The sequence below is a fragment of the Phacochoerus africanus genome, chromosome 3 (assembly GCF_016906955.1).
Source record: "Phacochoerus africanus isolate WHEZ1 chromosome 3, ROS_Pafr_v1, whole genome shotgun sequence".
Taxonomy (NCBI): domain Eukaryota; kingdom Metazoa; phylum Chordata; class Mammalia; order Artiodactyla; family Suidae; genus Phacochoerus; species Phacochoerus africanus.
The window spans coordinates 17,836,035-17,857,364 of NC_062546.1; the positions used below are offsets into that span (position 1 = coordinate 17,836,035).

Here is a 21,330-nt window from a genome sequence, read left to right on the forward strand (position 1 = left end):
ATCCTGCTGTACAGCACTGGGAGCTGTATCTAGTCACCTGTGATAGAGCATGATAATGTGAGAAAAAAGAATGTATACATGTATGTGTAACTGGGTCACCTTGCTGTACAGTAGAAAATGTACAGAACACTGTAAACTAGCTATAATGGAAAAAATAAAAATCATTATTTAAAAAAAAGACATTTATATCCTTAGGGGAATGTTTGTTACTTTACTATATAATGCCATTTGCAGCAACATGGATTCCACTAGAGATTCTCATACTAAGTGAAATAAGTCAGAAAGAGAAAGACAAAAACCTATGATATCATTTATATGTGGAATCTAAAATATAGCACAGATGAACCTAACTACAGAACAGAGCAGGCTTGTGGTTGCCAGGGGCCGGAGGGAGGGCACGGTTGGGCGTGGGGTGGACTGGGAGTTTGAGGTTAGTAGATGCAAAGTATTCCATTTAGAATGGATAGACAATGAGGTCTTTCTGTAGAGCAGAAGGAACCATATCCAATCACTTGTGATAGAACATGATAGAAGATAATATGAGAAAAAGAGTGTATGGATATGTATGACTGGGTCACTTCGCTGTGCAGCAGAAATTGACGGAGCGTTGTAAATCAACCATAATTTAAAAAATAAAATAAATGCATGAAAAGAAGACTAAACATCTAGGAAGACTGATACTTTATTTTCTTTCAGGTGGTCAGCAATTTACTGCCAATGCTTGAAATAGAGGCGTGTAAAACCATGATGGAAAGTCAGTGGAAGAGAGCTTAATGTGGCCACTTGCTCACACCTTCAAGTACTGAAGGCTGCTGATCTTAATTCTGTCCAGGGCTGATCTGTGAATAATTATACTAAGGAATTGGGCAGAGTCATCACGGAGCTACAAAATATCACCCTTGGGGCCTCACTGGAGACTGATGGGAGCTCTGGAGAGTTGATAATGATGATCCGAGGGTCTGTATATTTAAAATGCACAGAGGATGAGCCCAGAAATTATCTGCCTGCCAACTTAACTTCTCTACCTGGAACAAATTATCCAAAAATCAATTTGCAAACACCTTTGAGATAACAAGGCCTTGAGTAATAACCTCCCTGGCTTTGTAAAGAAAAGCATCTAGCTTGACTAATCTGCTTCATTTCCTCCTCTGACCAAGTGGCAGACTATAATAGAGGCAATCGGAACTTGTCCCTTAAGATTTGCCTCGAGTTACACCGAGAAAATATTGTCCACCTCTGGTTTGTAGCGATTTTTCTGTTTCTGGAGAATCTTTGTTGCTGGATAATTAATTAGAAAGAAAACACTGAATGAGTCTTATCTATCCCAAAGCTCTCACTTGAGTTCCAAATGGAAACTTAGGCCTGTCCAACCTACCTGAATAGCCCAGAGGGTCTCCAAAAGTTCTTGAACACAGCTACATTGTACCATAACCCCAAATGTCTTCCCCACCCTTCAGTTCCTGGCTCCACTCCAAGCATCATTAAAGAATCCTTAACTTGTTCATACCCTCTGATAGATAAGTCCATTCCTGGAAGTTGGTCCTAAGAAAATAAGAAACCAAAAGCACTGGAGGAATTTCCATAGTGGCTCAGCAGGTTAAGAACCTGACTATATCCATGAGGATGCGGGGTTCGATCCCTGGCTTCGCTCAGTGGATTAAGAATCTGGCGTTGCTGCAAGGTGCAGCCTAGTTCGAAGATGTGGCTGGGATCCCACGCTGCTGTGGCTGTATCATAGCTCTGGCAGCTGCAGCTCCGATTCCACCCCTAGCCTGAGGACTTCCATATGCTGCAGGCACGGCCCTAAAAAGAAAGAAAGAAAGAAAGAAAAAAAAGAGACTGGAGTCATTTGCACAAAGATATTCATTTTTTACCTTAGCAAAACTTGAGAGAACTCATGTGCCAAAAATTGGAGCATAATTAGTGTGCTTATCAGATGTGTGCTCTATAACTGTTAAAGACAGTGATGGTAAAATCCGCATAGGATATAAACAAAGTCCTTAGGATGTAATAAGTGAGGGAAGAAAAACGAATCTACATTGGGTCTATGGGTGACTGTAACCATGTGAAAAAGGTTTCAGTATATCTATCGAAGTTGGAATGGAACATGAAGAAATAAAAATGGCAGTTATATTCAGTTGTAGGGAAGGGGGCCTGTTTTCTCATTTTCTTTATTGTGGTTTCACTGCTTTTTTTTTTTTTTTTGCTTCGAATAAAAATAAATGTATCTACTTTGATTTTTAGAAAATGGATATGGAAAGGCCATCAGCCTTCCAAGGGGAGAGCTGGTCTTGGAAGGCATGCAGTTGTGGGTTCCCTCCTGCCTTATCTGCTCCCTGTCTTGATTACTTGGGTTCTCAGGCTTTTTAATCCATCAAAATGGAGGTGATAATGCCCCAAGGATTACACTAAGTAATGCATGTGAAATTTCCTGGTAAATACAGATAAAGTAAATGCTAATTTCTGCAGCCTTGCCAGGGACCTAAAATTTGCTAGAAAGAAGCCACCATTGGAGTTCCCATTATGGCTCAGTGATGACAAACCCCATTAGTATCCATGAGGACTCTGGTTCAATCCCTAGCCCTGCTCAGTGGGTTAAGGGTCTGGCATTGCCATGAGCTGTGGTGTAGGTTGCAGATGTGGCTTGGATCCCATGTTGCTGTGGCTGTGGTGTATGCCGGCAGCCACAGCTTCGATTTGACTCCTAGCCTGAGAACTTCCATATGCCTTGGGTGTGGCCCTAAAAAGAAAAAAGAAAGAAAGGGAGGAAGAACGAGGCCATTAATGCTTGTTGAAATTGTAGTCTTATTTAGCTGAAGACGAAGGACTTGATGGAAGAGCAATGGAAACCCGTAGCAGATCCAAGATAACTCAGCTTGAGTTTTCCCTTGACCCTTGATTCCCACTGGGGTCACTGGCCAGGGACACTCTCTGTGCTAGCGGGAACTGTTGGGAGGGAGGAGGAAGCTGAATTCTTGCTGTACCATCATCCTTTTGCTCCATAGGCTCCTGTTACTATGTGGGGAGAATGTCCACTAACAACCTGTGCGTTCCTATGAAATAAATGTTTGTAAAATCCAGACACCCCCCCACCCCCCCGGGTTTTGAACCAAACTCTGCTTTAGTGAAGGCAGGTTCTTGTTTGAGGATGGAAAGCCAAATATTCACCTGCACAGCTTTGCTGGGTTCAGGAAAAAGCTTTTCCTCACAAATCACCTTCTTTCTTTCCCTTTTTCAAATGAAGGAGACTTGGAAGGCGTTGAATATCATTACTGAAGAAATACCGATTCAGGGGGTCACATACAATTTGTTAATCAAAGTAGGACATGAATGGGTTGAGAAAGGGATCGGGGCTGTTTTCTGGGGCTGTCTGGAATCCTGTCCTCCGTCCTCCATGTTTGGGGTCTGCTCCGTAAACCCTTTGGGTCTGACGTCCTTTGCCGATTCCTGTCTTTCAGAGCCTCCCACGCCCATTGCCCCACCAGAGCTGCTGGCCGTGGGGGCCACCTACCTGTGGATCAAGCCGAATGCCAACTCCATCATTGGGGACGGCCCCATCATCCTGAAGGAGGTGGAGTATCGCACCACCACGGGCACCTGGGCGGAGACCCACATCGTCGACTCACCCAACTATAAGCTGTGGCATCTGGACCCCGATGTGGAGTATGAGATCCGGGTGCTACTCACACGGCCAGGGGAAGGGGGCACAGGACCTCCGGGGCCTCCCCTCACCACCAGGACCAAGTGTGCAGGTAGGACCCTTCTTCCTGGCTCAATTTGAGAGCTTGGGTGGTTGCTGTGAGGTATCCTCTTGACCTTCTGTGACAGTTGTTCCTAAACGTGGATGTGAGTGTGCTTCCTGGGGTGGTGGAAAAACAGGCAGGGTGTTGGTCTTGCCTCAGAGGACCTCCTGGCTCTGGTGGCATCTCTGAGGACCTCCTGCTTTCAACTGTGAGTCTAAGAACCACCTGACTCTACCTGTGCCATGGAGAGGTTCCTGCTTCTGACAGTCTTTCTAGAAGGACACTGGTTCGCCCTCTCCCAGGGTTCCTTGTGCCATTGGTGCATCTGAGGACTCTTGGCTCTGTGTCTCTGAGGGCTCCTGGACTGTGTCTCTGAGGTCTACTTGTTGTATTTCTGGGGGCTCCGGGCTCTGACTGTGTGCCCTGAGGCCTCATTTGGACTACATCTGAATGCATCTGGTTCCTGTTGCCTATCTAATGTGTTTAGCCTTTTATTTTTGTTCCTGAGGATCCCTGGACTGGGTCCGTGACCCTGATGAGCTCTTGGTTTTAACAATTTTCCTGAGAGCTCCTGGGTCTAGTTCTGTCTCTGAGGGGCTTCTGGTGTCAGCTGCATCTTGAGTGCCTCATGGCTCTGAAAGTGTCTCTCAGTGGAGTCTGGAAATGCCTTAGTCCCTGAGAGCCTTCTGGCTCTGTGTCCCTTGGAGGCTTCTGGCATCTACCTAAGAGTCTGGGTTGAAACTGTCCCTCTAAGAATCCTCTAAATTTTGCATCCTTTCAGGCTCCTGGCTCAGTTCCTTCTAGTTGGGCTCCAACTGTTTCTCTGAGGTTCCTGGATGCTGCTTAAGAGTTTTCTGGCTGGGACTGTGTCTGGGAGGTTTCTTTGTATCCGTCTATATCCCCAAGAGCTCTGTGCTTCTGTGGTGTTTCTAATAAGGGGTATTGGCTGGGATTGTACCTCTGAATGTACCCCTGAGATGTTCTAGCTGTGAATGCAACTCAAGAAATTAAAATGACTCAGTGTTTTGTGGGTGTTTTTTGTTTGTTTTTTTTTTGGAAATTACATTACTTATTTTAACTCATTTTTCCAAAGTAACCATTCCATACAAGTACTTTTATTCATATATAAATGAAAATATCTGGACTCGGTATTATCCAAAGTCATCAAACTGGCCAGCAGCACACTTGGGATCTGCACCCAGGTTTTCTGACTCCATTGCTCTTGAGCATTGGTCATACTTTGATGAATAAACAGCTGTGCACCATTGCCGTGGTCTGTGGAGCCGGGGGTATTTCTGTGGGGGATCGGGGAAGTGGCACCCTAGGCCCATGGCTTCTGAGGGGAAAGGAGTCCCTGACATCTTCTGGGGGAGGGATGTAGAGGGACCCATTCACACAGCGATTTCCATGGAACAAAGTGAAAAGTAGGGAGTTCTCTGGTGGCCCAGTGGGTGAAGGATCTGGCGTTGTCACTGCAGTGGCTCAAGTGGCTGTTGTGGCGGGGATTTGATCCCCAGCCCTGAAATTTCTTCATGCTACAGGTGCAGCAAAAAAAAAAAAAAAAAAAAAGAAAAAAGAAAAAAAGAAAAAAAATGTGTGTTATAATGCAACATACATGTGCCTAAAAATCACTGCAGTATTCAAAGTTCTGCAATAACACTGACCAGGTTCATGGGGAGAAGTAGGGTTGGGGCACAGCACTTATCAGTGAGCACCAAAAAAGGAGGGAAACCTAGTAAAAATGGTGGCACAGTTGTGCACATGTCCGTGGTTAAAATGGACATAAATACTATGATAAAAATGGGATGTTACCTAAAGTCCTAAAGTTTGCTTTGGATGTGGGTGTCAGAAAGGCTATAGCCTGTGTGCTCCTGTGCAGGGTAGAGGAGGGCTGCCTAAAAGTTGCTGTGAGTTGTGACACCACGTGCAGATCGATGTGTCTCGTGACACACGGTGAATGAAGGTCGACTGTTTGAGGTGAATGTGCCGTGTGTGGTCCTACCTGGCTCAGTCCAGCTGGGGGCACGTCTCTGCTTCACTCCTCTTTCTGTGCATGAAATCACACCTAGCAAATGTGAAGTACAGGTTATGCTCAACTCGTTCCCTAATATATCCATCATGTTGGGAGATATCTGCATCATTAAAACACACCTTACAGCAGAATCAGCTGTAACCATTCTTAAGTATCTCAGTAGCGTGTTTCGGTAGCATGGAACCCAAAGTTAGTCTTTATGTCACATGGGAATGTTCCTTTGAATGTTATTGAACCACTAGGATACATGGAGATGCCATTTTCTTGATTAGTTTCAAAAAACAGGCCATTGGTAAGATTCCTCTTTGAAACCTGCTTATACAGCTTACTGCTTTAAAGAGACATAAGGGTATGTTATTAAACCAGGTAATACCTTATCTCAGCTTTGCAATTCAATATTCATCCATAAAAATAATTGATTTGATCCTGCCAATGAGACTTTTCTTTTTCCAGGGTTTTTGATCTTTATAAATGATCTTCAGAGTGCTTTAGCAGCCCCCATGGACTTATTTGCTGATGATCATATAATACATTTTGAAATTCAGTCACGAGATGATCATCTCAATAAAAATTTACAGTCTATTGCAAACGGTTAGTACGACTGTGTAATGGATTTTACATGTTGAAAACACAATTGTCTGACTATCACTATAAAAATTATGAGTTGAAATGCTGTTTGTGGTTTTATATTTCAAAAAAAATGTTGGTGTTTAAGTACGTTATGCCTAAAATTTTGAATAACCCACATTTTACAAAATGTGTCATCAAAAAGATAATTTTCTTTTCCACATTGCTACTGATAGTAGAATGTTCTTTGCTTCATAATTAAGTTTTAAGAGAATTCTAGGGCTGATAGCCATTTGTGGAGGCTGTTTATTGGGGTTGGGAGCCTGAATGTTTTTCCCCCTTTCTCTGTTCTATTATTAATCTCACTGGAAATGTACTCATTATTTTACAAAACAGAAAATGAGAGTGTGTGGAATGTGCAAGGTATAATTTCTGCCCAGAGGAATTTACAGGCTGGGTTGAGATTCCAGCAAAACAGCAAAAGGGTACAACGTAAAGTCGAGTATTGCAGTAGCCTAGTTGGTAGAGAAAAACAGTGTCGGCGTGGAAAGAGCAATGCTGTTAACAGTGACCTAGAGCAGTGGTTCTCCAAGTGCGGTTCCTGGAGCAACAGCATCAGCATCACCAGTGGACCAACAGCAGCAGCGTCACCTGGGGATATGTTAGAAATGCAAATTCTCAGGCCCTATCCCCTGACCTACTGAAATCAGAAATGCTGGGAGTGGAGCCTGGGCATCTATGACACAAGGAGCTCTCTGAATGATGCTGATGCACACCCACACTTAAGAACCACTAATGTATGGTGACACACCTGGATGCCACTTTGGTAGCATGCCCAATTATATTGCTTGATCCTTGGGGCAGCTTTGAGAGGTAGATGGGGAAAACAACAACAACAGCAACAAAAAAAAAATTGAGGCACAGAATCATCAGACCCAGCTCACACATCTGTTATATTCTTACAGCTAAGTCTCTTGGCCTGAGGAACTCTCCATCACATGGTTTTGATGGAGTTTCCTCTGCAAACGAGGAGGGGACTGAGTGATAGAGACTGGTAACCATGGAGACCCCCAAGTGTGCATGACTACTGCACCCTGCAGCTATTGTCCTATTTGTCAAACATCTGCTGAGTCCCTTCCATGTGCCAAACTCTGTGCCAGGTACTAGTGGCAGAGACACACAGCTGGAAGCTACAGGCTTGGGTATCAGGAAGAAGATACCAGGGGGCCCAATTCAGCAAGAGCAAGTGGAGGTCTGCCAGGTCACTGAGCAGATAGATCCTTGGGGCACTGGGAACAGGATCTAACCCTTCATGGGAGATATTGTCAATGGCTGAGCTATAGAGCAGCCTCCAGCCCAATAGCCTGGAGTTCAGATTAAGACTTTTAGCCAGTTAAGCTGGAGCATTGACAGACTGATCAGATAGGAGTCTAGGAGAAGAGAGCCAAAGATGACATCCTCAGGCTTCTGCTTTGGGTGCCTGGGAGACAAGTGACAGGGCTCTTTTCTGAGATGGAAAACGCAGAAGAGGGGTTTAGGGACAAGAAGGCTGGTCAGGCTTGAATACATTGTGTTGGAGGTGGAGCTGCCCGGCAGGTGATGGCATATGCCAATCAGAAGAGACCAGCAGATGACCTCTGCTTTTTCCATGAGAATTACCTGACTGCACCTGGATGCTAAAATCAAAAGGACTTCTTAGTACCAGTGAAAGCAATTTCTCTTTCTTCATGCTATTCTCTTGAGATGCTTCATTCATTTCTTTCTTCCAGTATTCCTTTTGCTCAGTTTAATCATTCGCCATCCTTCATGTGATACAGGCCTGGGGAGTAAACATGGGAATGTATATCAAAGTTCTTTGAAAAGCTCACAGTGCTCTTTATTTTTTTTTATTTTTTTACAGAATAAAATACATACATTTACACACAATTACATTCACACAGATTATTATAACATGGATCTTAAGAAACAGATTAAGTGACTCCCACTGGAGAAGTGGAATGGAAAATATGCTGAGACAAATAAGAAATTTATTCTATACTTTATCCCAATTTTATGGCTTTCGTCTTTACTACTTCGTTTTATCTATTACATTTCAATTTTTCTTTAAAAATTAGCATTATATTAAATTGTTATATTATGCAACTAAAATTTATAAAGAAGAAAGCCTTATATACCATTAAATATTTTATATAGCATAGTAAAAAGAATAACAACTGGTAAGCATAACAAAAATAATACACCCTCTGAAAATAAGTAAAATATAAAATGCATAAGTTGGTTAAAAAACAGTGTAACTATAAATATGTCCTCACAATTTGTTCCATCTCATTGATTCTTCAATAAAGTCATTACACCATTCTAGGTGATGTGATAAACAAGACATTATAGACTTTACATTGTACCATGGAGAGAAATGGTTATTAATAATACAATTATAGAGCTGTATTATTTAATTGTACAGTGGCATTATTTAATTATAATTATCATAAGTTCTTTGATGGAGAGGAGATCAGAATCAGATCTAAGAAGACTTCAGCATTCCAAGAGTGATGTCAAATGACCCCCTTCATGGTGGATTATGCACTTATTTACTATGAGATATATTTCTTCTCCAGAGATTCCTTGTTTGTGTATCAATTGTAGATTTTTGGTTTGCAGTTGTTCTGAAGTTTTTTGTTTTTTTTTTTGTCTTTTGTCTTTTGTCTTTTTGTTGTTGTTGTTGTTGTTGCTATTTCTTGGGCCGCTCCCGCGGCATATGGAGGTTCCCAGGCTAGGGGTCGAATCGGAGCTGTAGCCACCGGCCTACGCCAGAGCCACAGCAACGCAGGATCCAAGCCGCGTCTGCAACCTACACCACAGCTCACGGCAACGCCGGACCGTTAACCCACTGAGCAAGGGCAGGGACCGAACCCACAACCTCATGGTTCCTAGTCGGATTCGTTAACCACTGCGCCATGACGGGAACTCCTGTTCTGAAGTTTTGATGTAAGAGTCTATATGTATATGAGATTGTCTTAAGTTGTTGTTCTCTTAATTGCAAGTTCATCTCCGGTGTCCCACATTTGTACCCACCTCTTCTCATGATTTCTGATTTTGATGGTATAATTGTGCATGGTTGATTTCATATCTTTACTGTATACATACCTTTACTGGTGAGCCTTGTCATTTGTGGAAATTTTGTTTCCTGTTGCTGATCTTTTCTTTCCTGCCTAGAGAAGTTCCTTTAGTATTTGTTGTAAGGCTGGTTTAGTGTTGCTGAATTCTTTCAGCTTTTGCTTATCTGAGAAGGTTTTTATTTCTCCTTCAAATCTGAATGAGAGCCTTGCTGGGTAGAGTATTCTTGGTTGGAGGTTTTTTCCTTTCATCATGTTAAGTATATCATGCCACTCCCTTCTGGCCTACAGAGGTTCTGCTGAAAAATCTGCCGATAATCTTATTGGGGTTCCCTTGTATGTTACTTATTTCTTTTCCCTAGCTGCTTTCAAGATTTTCTCTTTGTCTTTCATTTTGGTCAGTTTGATTATTATGTGTCTCAGTGTGTTCCTCCTTGGGTTTATTTTGTATGGTACTAGTTGTGCCTCCTGGATTTGAGTGAATGGTTCCTTTCCCATGTTAGGGAAATTTTCGGCTATTATCTCTTGGAATATTTTTTCTGTCCCCTTCTCTCTCTCTTCTCCTTCTGGCACCCCTATAATATGGATGTTGGTGCGTTTAACAATGTCCCAGAGTTTCCTGAGACTCTCTTCATTTTTTTTCAATCTTTTTTCTCTTTTCTGTTCTGCATCCATAATTTCTTCTAATCTGTCCTCCACCTGCTTATTCGTTCTTCTGCCTCCTGTATTCTGCTGTTAGCTGCTTCTAGTGAGTTTTGTATTTCAGTTATTGTATTTTTGCATCTCTTCTTGTTTAAGCTTTATATCTTGTATCTCTTTGGTGAGTGTTTCCTGTAAGTTATCCATCTTTGCCTCCAGTTTATTTCCAATGTCTTGCATCATCTTCAGCATTGACAGTCTAAAGTCTTTTTCCTGGAGGCTGAGAATCTCCTCATTGCTTAGCTGATTTTCTGGGGTTTTTCCTTTCTCCCTCATCTGAATTATAGTTCTCTGTCTTTTCATTTTTATAGGTTTTTGGTGTGGTGACCTTTTTATAGATAATAGAGCTGTAGCCTCTCTTACTTCTGGTGTCTGCCCCCCTTGTGGCTGAAGTCGGTATGGGGGACTTGCTGTAGGCTTCCTGATGGGAGGGGCTGATACCTGCCCACTGGTAGGTGGAGCTGATTCCTATCCCTCTGGTGGGTGGGGCTTAGTCTCTGGATGGGATTAGGGGCTGCTGTGTGCCTGAGGCTCTTTAGGTAGCCTGTTTACTGAGGGGTGGGGCTGTGATCCCACCTGGGTTGTTGTTTGCCCTGGGGCTTCTCAGCACTGACTGATGGGTGGGGCCAGATTTTCCCAAAATGGCCACCTTCAGAGAAAGGCAACTGCTGAATATTCCCGAGAGCTTTGTCTTCAATGTCCTTCCCTCACAACAAGCCACATTCACCCCTGTTTTCCCATGATGTCCTCCAAGAACTGCAGTCAGGTTTGACCTAGGTTCCTGTGGAGACCTCACTCTGCTATGGGACCCAGTGCACGTGAAAGTCTGTGTGTGCCTTTTAAGAATGGGGTCTCTGTTTCCCCCAGTCCTGTGGAGCTCCTGTGCACAAGCCCCACTGGCCTTCAATGCCAGATGCTCCAGGGGCTCTTTCTCCCAGTGACAGATCCCAGCATGTGAGGGTTTGATGTGGGGCTCAGAACTCTCACTCCTGTAGGAGAGTCTCTGTGATCCAGTTAGTTTTCAGTCTGTGGAGCTTCCCACCCCGTAGGTATGGGGTTGTTTATATCATGAAATCACCCCTCCTACCTGTGGATGTGGCCTCCTCTTTTTCTTCTGGAGTAGGGTATGTGTTTCCGGTCCATTTGGGTGGAGATTGCTTAGTCTTTAGTTGTGAATTTTGTTGTTTTTAGGAGAGGAGTTGAGCTCCAGTCCTTCTATTCCACTGTCTTAATCCCGTCTCCACAGTGCTCTTTAGATGCCTGTAATGAAACAAATCATTCTTGCTATTATTGTCATGGATATTATGATTGCGAATCATGATGTCAAAACAGGAAGTCTTGTCCATTTCTCTGGACTGACTGGCGAATTGGAATAGTGGACCATATGTTTTTATTATGTTTCATCATCCCATGGGAAATCCCATTTCACAACACAATGATCATATTGTCGCCTGGACTCTCAGAGGTTGTCTGGTCTAGAACAGCCGGTGGTTTTCTCTGGCAACCCCCAGTAGTGGACAACCCATCAGAGGAGTTGGATCCTAGACTGGCTCTATGGTGCCCACCAAGTCTCACCTTGAATGCCACCTCTGATGGGATGCCTGTGTCCTCCCGTGAAAGACCAAGTCACTGGTGGAGATCCTGGGTGATTACTTTTCTTTGCTATCCGGTATTAGCTTGGTTATCATAAAACTCTGAATGAGGTCCTGTGAGGGAGCAAAGAGGATCCATTAGCAATGAGATCCTGCTGTGTAGCACTGGAAACTATGTCTGGTCACTTATGATGGAGCATGATAATGTGAGAAAAAAAATGTATACATGTATGTGTAACTGGGTCACCATGCTGTACAGTAGAAAATGGACAGAACACTGTAAACTAGCTATAATGGAAAAAAATAAAAATCATTTTAAAAAAAGCGTAGGGGCAGTTGGTAGGCTATTAGCATCAACTGACTGGAGTCTACAAAGAGAACCAAGGGCCATGCATTGGGACTGAAAGCCAATAATTGGGGAAGGCAGGCAAGAAGATGAGAGAGGCAGGCACCATAGCGGTCCAACTTGGCCCTGCATCTTTTCTGCAGGTACCACTTTTAATGGCCCGAGCACCTGTTTATTGATGTCTCAAAATGATCACCCAGAATCACACAGAAGGACCTCTCCCTCATTTTTACCCAAATCTGTCTCCCTACAACACTTACTTAGGGAGCCTGGTTTTACTCTCAGGTGACAAATTCCTCCTGATTTCAGAAAGAGGTCTTTAGCTACCTAATGGTGTCTCTCTTATGCTCCAGAAATCTCTCTCCCCCTCAAAGCCCTGCTTGATACAGATCCTGGGCAGCTCTCTTCACAGGGTGGTAACGGAGTCGCACATCATCAATCCAGCAAGCCAGGTGATCTGACACCCCTGTAATTGCTTACTCTCATAAATCAAAGGGTCCTTTGCCTGGGAACCCACTTCATCGTGGTCTCACGGAATTCAGGCTCTCCAAGTGAAAAGCGGCTTGATACAGCCAGGCACGAGACACACACTGCTGATTTTGAGGGGCCTCCTCCTGTCCTCTCCACCTGAGGGTTGATTGCACATTCTATTTTATTTACATATTTATGGATTTCTACTTGATGTGATGTCTACCTCTCTTTTCTCCAAGGGGATAAAAAAAAATAGAGAGAGAGAGAGAGAAATTCCAATTGCTGGGCTCAATGAAGTGAGAGTAGTCATTAAAATTTAGGGAGAAGAATAGGGGCTTTAGAGCTAAAAAGATTCTGATTTCTATTTCAAGCTGGCACTTGCTGGCTGGGTGAACATGGACGAATGAGACTTCACTTGTTGGTGCCTCAGTTTCTTTTCTACCATTTCATTGTGAAGCTTTAGTGACATAACTTATCTGCCTACCTGAGAAGCCAGGACATAGCACCCCACCTCCACCTCCCTTGACCAGTTTTTTGTTTGTTTGTTTTTTTGTTTTTTTTTGTTTTTGCTATTTAGGGGCACACCCATGGCATATGGAAGTTCCCAGGCTAGGGGTCAAATTGGAGCTGCAGCCACCAGCCTACATGACAGTCGCAGCAGTGCAGGATCCAAGCCGTGTCTGTGACCTACACCACAGCTCATGGCAACAACCAGATCCTTAATCCACTGACCGAGGCCAGGGATCGAACCTGAGTCCTCATGGATACTAGCTGGGGTCATTGCCATTGAACCACCATGGGAACTCCTAGAAGCCCCTTTTAAGGAACATTGATTTAGAAATGATGTCAGGAACGGAAAGAGTTCCCTCACTGCCTCATGATGGACCCTGCTGTCGAGATTTCTACAGTTTCTACTCTCTTTACTTTCTCAGCGGTAGATTCATGCAGAAGCTCTGACGAGTGGCTGTGCAGGTGTCCTGGAACCTTTGATGTGTGGTGGCCGGGCCTAGAGGTGGCTGCAGTGGTGCCTGGTAATGGCAGGTGCAGGAGGGGAACTTGTCCTTTAGTAATTCTATCTCTAGTCTAAAGTCAGAGAGACAAGCATGTTTTCTAGACCCTTCTCTCTGCTGCCGGGCTAAGGCTAGTGAGAATGAGGCTTGCCAACAGGGAGTGGGGGTGGGTGCTGACCCTCTGCAGCGAGCATCCCCAGGTGAGTGTGTTTTTAGTCCAGCTGGCAGTTCTAGGGCAGAGGGGAGGGCTAGAAAGAGTGCAAGAGGAATCCAGGGTCTAGAAAAGAGAACAGAGCTACATAATTTTGTGAAGCTTTTATTTTTCTCCTTTCTATAAGCCTCAGCTTCACTCTCTGTAAGATGGGGGTAGCAGAACCTGGCCCCATTCTTTTTTTTTTTTTTGTCTTTTTAGAGCTGCACCCACAGCCCATGGAGGTTCCCAGGCTAGGGATCCAGTCAGAGCTGTAGCCGCTGGTCTACACCACAGACACAGCTACACAGGATCCAAGCCATGCCTGCGACCTACACCACAGCTCACAGCAGCGCCGGATCCTCAGCCCACTGAGCAAAGCCAGGCGTCGAACCTGCATCCTCATGGTTCCTAGTCAGATTCGTTTCAGCTGAGCCACAGCGGGATCTCCCCTAGCTCCATTCTTTAGGGCTCTAATTAGAATAAATTGGGTCTCTCAAGATAGATCGTGATGGAAGATAATATAAAAAAGAGAATGTATATCTATGTATGACTGGGTCACTTTGCTGTACGACAGAAATTGGCACAACATTGTAAGTCGACTCTAATTTTAAAGAAAGAAGTAAATGGGAACTTCCTTCTGTGGAGGGTGGTGATATGAACACAGACTTCTGAATCTATCCCTGCCCTCCCATGGTCCTGGTGAGATGATCCGTAAATCTTGGGGAAACACAGCAAGATTAGCCAGTAGAAGTCGAATTGCCATGGCACCCAGAATCTAAGCAGACTCTGAAGACCAACAGAGAAGTCTTGAACACGGAGAGAAACCAACAGAGAAGTCTTGAACATGGAGAGAAACTAGGGGAGGAAAGGTCTTCCATGCAGGCCATGCATTGCTCCAAGGGACATTGTCACCAGAGCAGCACAGATGAGCCCAGACTGAAGGCAGCCACAGAAGAGGGACCATGACCTTCTCTTCTTCAAAATGATTTGGAGAAGGGCTACCGGCTGTTCCTCCGCCTCCCCTCCCTCCCCATGCTGTCTCTGTGGCTTTGACACTTCCTTCCTCCCGTGGAGGGTAGGACCTTGGAGAGAGTTCTCTCTAAGGGCATGGAGAGTGGAGAAAGCTGGCTCTCACCACGCTTGCTTCACGAGCGGCTGCGTGAGCAGAGAAGTGTCTGCAGAGGGGCAGGCATCTAGGGGCATGAGCTGTCCCTCTGCTCTTTCCGCAGACCCTCCCCCCCTCCTCCCACCGCACACATGGTATCTACAGCCGTGGCCTTGGACCTCCCCCACCCACCTGCTTCCACTTGGCTTGGGGGAGAAGAGGAGAAAAGAAAGCTTTCTCCTTTTACACCTGTAGTTTGCAAGCTCAGAGCCTCTCCCCCAATCCCGCACAGTGTCCTTATTGTATGCGTGTCAGAGTGGAGAGTGAGGGTACCTCTTAGCAGCCTCTGGAGGAGACATCTGGAAGTGCCTTAGCTGTTCTCTGCAGGATGTGGCAGCACTTCCTCGTTATGCTTCTTGGTTTTGTAGCCTCAGGTAAAATTCCAAAGTAACAAGAAAAGCCCTATTAAACATCCTGTTGGAGTTCCCGTTGTGGCTCAGGGGGTTGAGAACACCACATCCTGTCCACAAGGATGTAGGTTTGATCCCTGGCCTCACTCAGTGGGCTAAGCATCCTGCGTTGCTGCAAGCGGCGGTGTAGGTTGCAGATGTGGCTCGGATCCTGTATTGCTGTGACTGTGGCGTAGACCGGCAGCTGCAGCTCTGATTCGACCCCTAACCTGGGAACTTCCATATGCCGCATGTGCGGCCCTAGAAGGAAAAGAAAACAAAACAAACAAAACCCCATCTTGTTATGTTTAGATTTTTCTGCCACCCTCTGCTCTCTAGAGAACTGGGCCACCTGGAAGGTGAAGTATAGTCAGTCAACAAACATATCCGGGAAACACTCCCTCGTCCCTCTTGACTTTGAAGGTTGAGTTTGAAGAAAAAGTGAGCTGCAGAGAGGTATTAATGATAATAAAAGCTCACTGTGTTTGTGTGTCAAGCTAGCTCGATTAAAGACATAGCCCCCCAATGAATTAAAATAGGAAGTCACTCATTCCCATACCTATGGAAATCTTGAAATAACAATCCAAAGAAAATGGATGGTTACAGTAACGAAAGCAGCAGCTACCTAGCAGGGGTGTCTGCCATATGTGAGGCCCATTGCATTGAGCGTGTTATAAATACTACTTTACTTGTAATTCTTGCTACAACCTAAAGGGGTGGATGTAGTCCACTGTCTGAAAGGTAAGTGACTGACCCAAGGCCATAGAGCTGCCCAAGTGGCTGGCTGGGAATTGAACCTTTAATTACATAGCTGCAAAGCTCCAGCTCTCTCTCGTATGATGACTGACATCCAGCATCATTACAAAGGCATAAGGCACCGTGACCAGACATACACTGAGGGAAAAGTTGAATATTAGAAAAACTATTAGTCTCATGCTTCGTATCAGTGGGTCAAAGGATAAAAACCATCTGATCTTCTCCAGAGAGATGGAAAAGTAATTTGAAAAAATTCAGCCTTCATTACTGATCAGAATTCTTTGTGGGCTAGGAATGGAAAGACACTTTCTTATTTTTAGCAGAAAATGTTCTTATAGTCTCGAAGCCTAAGAGAATAAACTGAATCAAAAAAAAAAAAAAGCTATTAGAACCACTAAGAGATTTCGGTATTATGGTCAGACACAAAGCAAATAATCAAAAATCAATAGCTATATGCCAGTAATAACCATTACAAAAATATAATAAAATGTATCCTATTCTCAAATGCAATTAAAACGTAAATACTTAGGAGTAAACCAAGAAATGTGCTGAAACTCTATGAAGGCACACACACTTACGAAACTTTATTGAGGATGATAAAACAAGGCCTGAATAAGTGGAGAGATATATCAAGTTGTTGGATTAGCAAATTTAATATTGTGGAGGTATCAATTCTCCCCAAATTAATTTAGGAGCTTAATACAATTGCAATCAAAGCCCTAATGAGAATCTTTTTGGAACTTGACAAAGTGATTTCAAAAAGTGACCTGAAAGAATATATAGGAGAAAGCAGTAAAGAACACTTTGAAAAAGTGGTGGTTGGGGGAGTGGATTTCACTGTGAAATATCAATATTTATTAAAGCTGTAATAATTAAAGCCCAGAAAATAATCCAACGCAGGGTGACCCTGGCTTCCAAAATTTATATGAATGGAGAATTGATTAACACACAGTGGTTTGTAATTGGTGAATAATTTGGGGAAAAAATGCATTGTATAAATATCTTGATATGCCAAATAAATTCTGGATTGATTAAGAATGTAAATTAAGGAATTCTCTTATGGCGCGATGGGTAAGGATCTGGCGTTGTCACTGCAGCAGCTTGGGTTGCTACTGTGCAGCAGGTTCGATCCCTGGCCCAGGAATTTTCACATGCTGCAGATGCAGCCAAATAAAAAACAAAGAATGTAAATTAAAAACAGAAAAAAAGCAAGAACCAGAAGAGAATAAAGAAAATGTTGCCTTTGTACATGGAGGGACTTAAAATTCATTAGGAGGCAATGCATTCACCATTGAGGTATGGTTTACAATTTTAGTGGCTAAAAAAAGGAAGAAGAAAAGTCTCCTTTATATATTAACAAAATTCAAAAAGCAAATAGGTAAACTAGGTCTGGGGAAATGTGTTACAAAATAGAGAAAAAAGGGATAATATTCTTATACATAAAGGCCTCTAACAAGTCAATAAAAATATCACACCGATTTTTTTTTTAAAAGGCATAAATAGGTAATTGCCAAACAAAATGTGAATGGCGAAAAACAAATTTAAAACGTCCAGTGTCACAGATAATCAAATAAAATTTAACTTAAAAGATTACCGAAACATATCTACTTTTAATTGGTAATAACCAGCATTGGCAAGGAGCAGTAAAGCAGGCACTTCTGCAGGTGGGTTAACTGGCACAGCATATTTAGAGGACAGTATACTCCTTTTTTTTTTTTTTCTGGCAAAATAATCAGAGCTGTTCAAAAAGAGTTGTATACATAGAGGTCATCACTGCATTATTTATAAGGGCAAAAACTTGTAAATCACCTAATTGCCCCAGTAAGAGCATAGTTAAGTAAATTTTTATGCATGCAGAGAGTGGAATTCTATGCTGGTGTTAACAAACCATGTTTTCATAGAGTATCTAATGGTATGGGTCAACGTTCATGCTGTAAGTTAAAAAAAAACTTACAAAATGACACATGTTATTATTGTTCCATTTTTTTGAAGTAGAAATATACAGATCATACATCATCTGGTGCCAGTTGGTTGGTCAGAGTATTGACCAGAAGTATCGACCAGAATCCCCCATTACAGATCCTGTGCGCGGTCCGGTTCTGCCCCCAGACCTCTGAGGATTCCCAGGGGAGCACATGTGGACCCTGTTCACTGCCTGCACTGAGTTCCAGAACATCACCCTCTTTCTCCCGGCTGTCCTAACGGGATCAGATGTGAAATGGGCCCCTCTCCACCACTGTCCCAGAGCTGAGCACAAGGCTGTTTTCCTGCAGCCGCAGCACCTCTCCTGATGTCTGGGGGACGCTGGCCGGGGATGGCATTGGTGCACCACCCAGCAAACAACTCAGTCCTTTTGCAGCCTTCAAAGTCCTTTCAGTGGGATTTTTTTCCCCATTTCCTCTCCTCTCCCTCCCAGATCACCTATAGGTAACACCAGGCCTTCTCGTTTCCAGAGCAGTTGAACTTTTCCCACATCAGTTTCCAGCCTCAGGTCCACTCTTCTCTTTGCACGTCTTCTACATCGAGGTGAACATCAAAGGGCAGTGAGGGGCAGGCAGCTAAAGCCAAGACTGAAGCCTTTCTTTTCACGGGAGTATATCCTCCCTTTAAAAATGCATTTTACAGAGTTCCCGTCATGGCTCAGTGGCTAACGAATCCAACTAGGAACCATGAGATTGCCGGTTCAATCCCCGCCCTTGCTCAGTGGGTTAAGGATCCAGCGTTGCCCTGAGCTGTGGTGTAGGTCGCAGACGTGGCTCGGATCCCGTGTTGCTATGGCTCTGGCGTAGGCCGGCGGCTACATCTCCGATTAGACCCCTAGCCTGGCAACCTCCATATGCCATGGGAGTGGCCCTAGAAAAGTCAGAAAGACCAAAAATCCAAAAAAAAAATGAAAACAAAAAAACAAAAAACCCCCGCATTTTACAGGGACTTTCTATATAGCACAGGGAACTCTACCCAATAGTCTGTGAAGGTCTATATGGGAAAAGAATCTGAAAAAGAACAGATGGGTGTATGTGTGTAGCCAAATCACTTTATTGTACAGCAGAAATTATCATAGCATTGTGAATCAACTATATGTCAATAAAATTTTTAAAAATGAAAAAATATATTTTAGTTTACCTGCACCATGTGCATGCCCAGGCAACACACACCATGTATGTGATATGTATTTACATGTATAGGAAGCTATATGTATATATATATATCAATGGGAGTGCAGGTCTCTTTGTTTTGCTATGTTATATAAAATTTATGCAACCTAAAAGTAGGTTTCTCCCTTAAAGTCATATGTGAATGTGAAAGGTTGTTATAAATTGTAAAGCACTCTGTATACGTGTGAGAGGTTATTTTTATCATAGGTAGTAAATCACTGCCATTCTTGGAAGGTACAGGAACAGTTGCACATTTGCTGAGCCCTGGGATGCAAACCAAGCTTTCTGCTTGTTTGATGGAGAAAGGGATAGACAACTAAGGGGTTTGCCTGCAGCTCCCTCCGAGCTGGAATCCAGGTTCTGTCCTTAGGATGCTAGGCAGCTTTGGGCAATTTGCTTCCTCTCTCTGAACCAGTTTACCCAGCTGTTAAATGGGGATAATACTACTTATCTCACTAGATAGAAATAAGGGTCCCTGCTAATAATGATGGCTAATATCACACTGCATCTGCTTGCAAACCCTCAAGGAAGGCACTGTCATTACCCTTAGAGAGGTTAGGACTTTGTTCCAAGTCATGAGGCTTATTAGGACTCATGGCTGAGATTAGAGCCTATGATATCTGTGATTCCTGCTCTTTTCCCATCTGGCTAGATAACTGTAAGTGCCTGGCACTATACCTAGAACTTAGTAGGTCCTTAGTAAATTGGAGCTTTGGATAGTTTAACAGCCTAGAGGCTCTCTTTCTCTCCCTCTGCCAAGGTCCTCTTCACCAGTAAACCCCCAAGATCTTCAGTGCAGTGAATCCAGGGACAAAGGGTAGCCACTTGTTGTGTTCCCAAAGGGATCTGGGAGGGCAGACAGTTTCAAGAACTTGGTGTGTGCTCTCGACCAAAATAAGGTCAGAGCCGGAGGACTCTCAGGGTACCTTGCCCACCCCTGGCATTCTGGAATGCAGAGGTCTCGCTGAATTAGGAATGGGAGAGTATGTGTATCATTGAGCACAAACCTGGCTGGATGCAGAGGAATTGACTGTGTGTCTCAGGAAACTGGGAATCAAGAGCATCAGTTATGGTTTCTGAATCACCCCCACCATTGGCCTGACCCTCAGTCATTCTGAGCTTCTTAAGGGGAGCTGTGGCAGGAGCTGAGAGGGGGAGTTAGAAGGCCTATCTAACCAGGCCTTCTGGTTAGCAATGAGTGGATGTCCTTCTGCTCTTGCCAAATACATTCCCCTGGCAGGGGATGTCTTGACTCATTAGAAGCATGTGACTCTTCCAACTAATCCTTTTCTAGCTGGGCCCAGGGCTGAAAGCAGGTGCAGTGGCTGCAGCTACTCCAATAGCTGCTGCTTTGTTCCTTCTTCGTCTTCTTCATCTTCATGCCTGAAAAAAAAATAAAGCAGTATTGACATCAAAGCAAAATTTTGAAAATAGAAAATATATCTCCTGTGTTACATGGATTAATTTTTTTGCTAGTGTGTATTCCCTTTCAATCACTGACCCCATTCTTACATAATTGTGTCCCGTGTGCTATTTATAGTCCCTGCCTGTCATTCAACACTGTAAAGGAACCATTTTACATGTTTCTTAAGGAATTTTCAACATTGTTTTCATGGCTCTGTAGTGTCCCATACAGTCTCATTGCCAAAATATGCTTAATGATTTTTATATTGTTGCACATTCGGGTGTTTCCAAAATGTCACCATCTTCCTGCCTTGTAACCTTCTGCTTGAATTGCATTCTAGGCTAAATTTCAAGGACCAAGGTCTTAAAAGGTAGAAACATCCTTATGGCTTTTGCTACATTTCACAGATTGCTTTCAATGAAATAATTATGCTAATTTATAATGATGTGAGCACTAGAAGTGTAACCTTGACAAAATCATATACTATCATTTTTCAAAATTTGCCAATTTCATAAGCATGAAGTGATACTTAGAGTCTATTAGTGTCTACCCCCAACCTCCACTTCTGTGTTCCCTCTGCCTTGTAAACATGTGCCAACTGCCACACGAGTCTTTTTTTTTTTTATATTCCTCAAGTGTTTTTTCTGTTCTTCAAAAACACCACGCTCTTTCCTGCCTCAGGGCCTTTGCACAA

General features: G+C 43.6%; 1 protein-coding gene across 1 annotated transcript in view; it reads left to right on the forward strand.

Annotated features, from left to right (window-relative positions):
• LOC125121856 (receptor-type tyrosine-protein phosphatase T-like) overlaps positions 1–15,748 on the forward strand; it is a 140,906-nt gene extending 125,158 nt beyond the window's left edge. The window contains exons 7-8 of the mRNA XM_047770176.1: positions 3,459–3,752; positions 15,660–15,748. Coding sequence (XP_047626132.1) covers positions 3,459–3,752; positions 15,660–15,748 — 383 coding nt within the window. The remainder of the gene's footprint in view (positions 1–3,458; positions 3,753–15,659) is intronic.
• Positions 15,749–21,330: the final 5,582 nt, after the last annotated feature.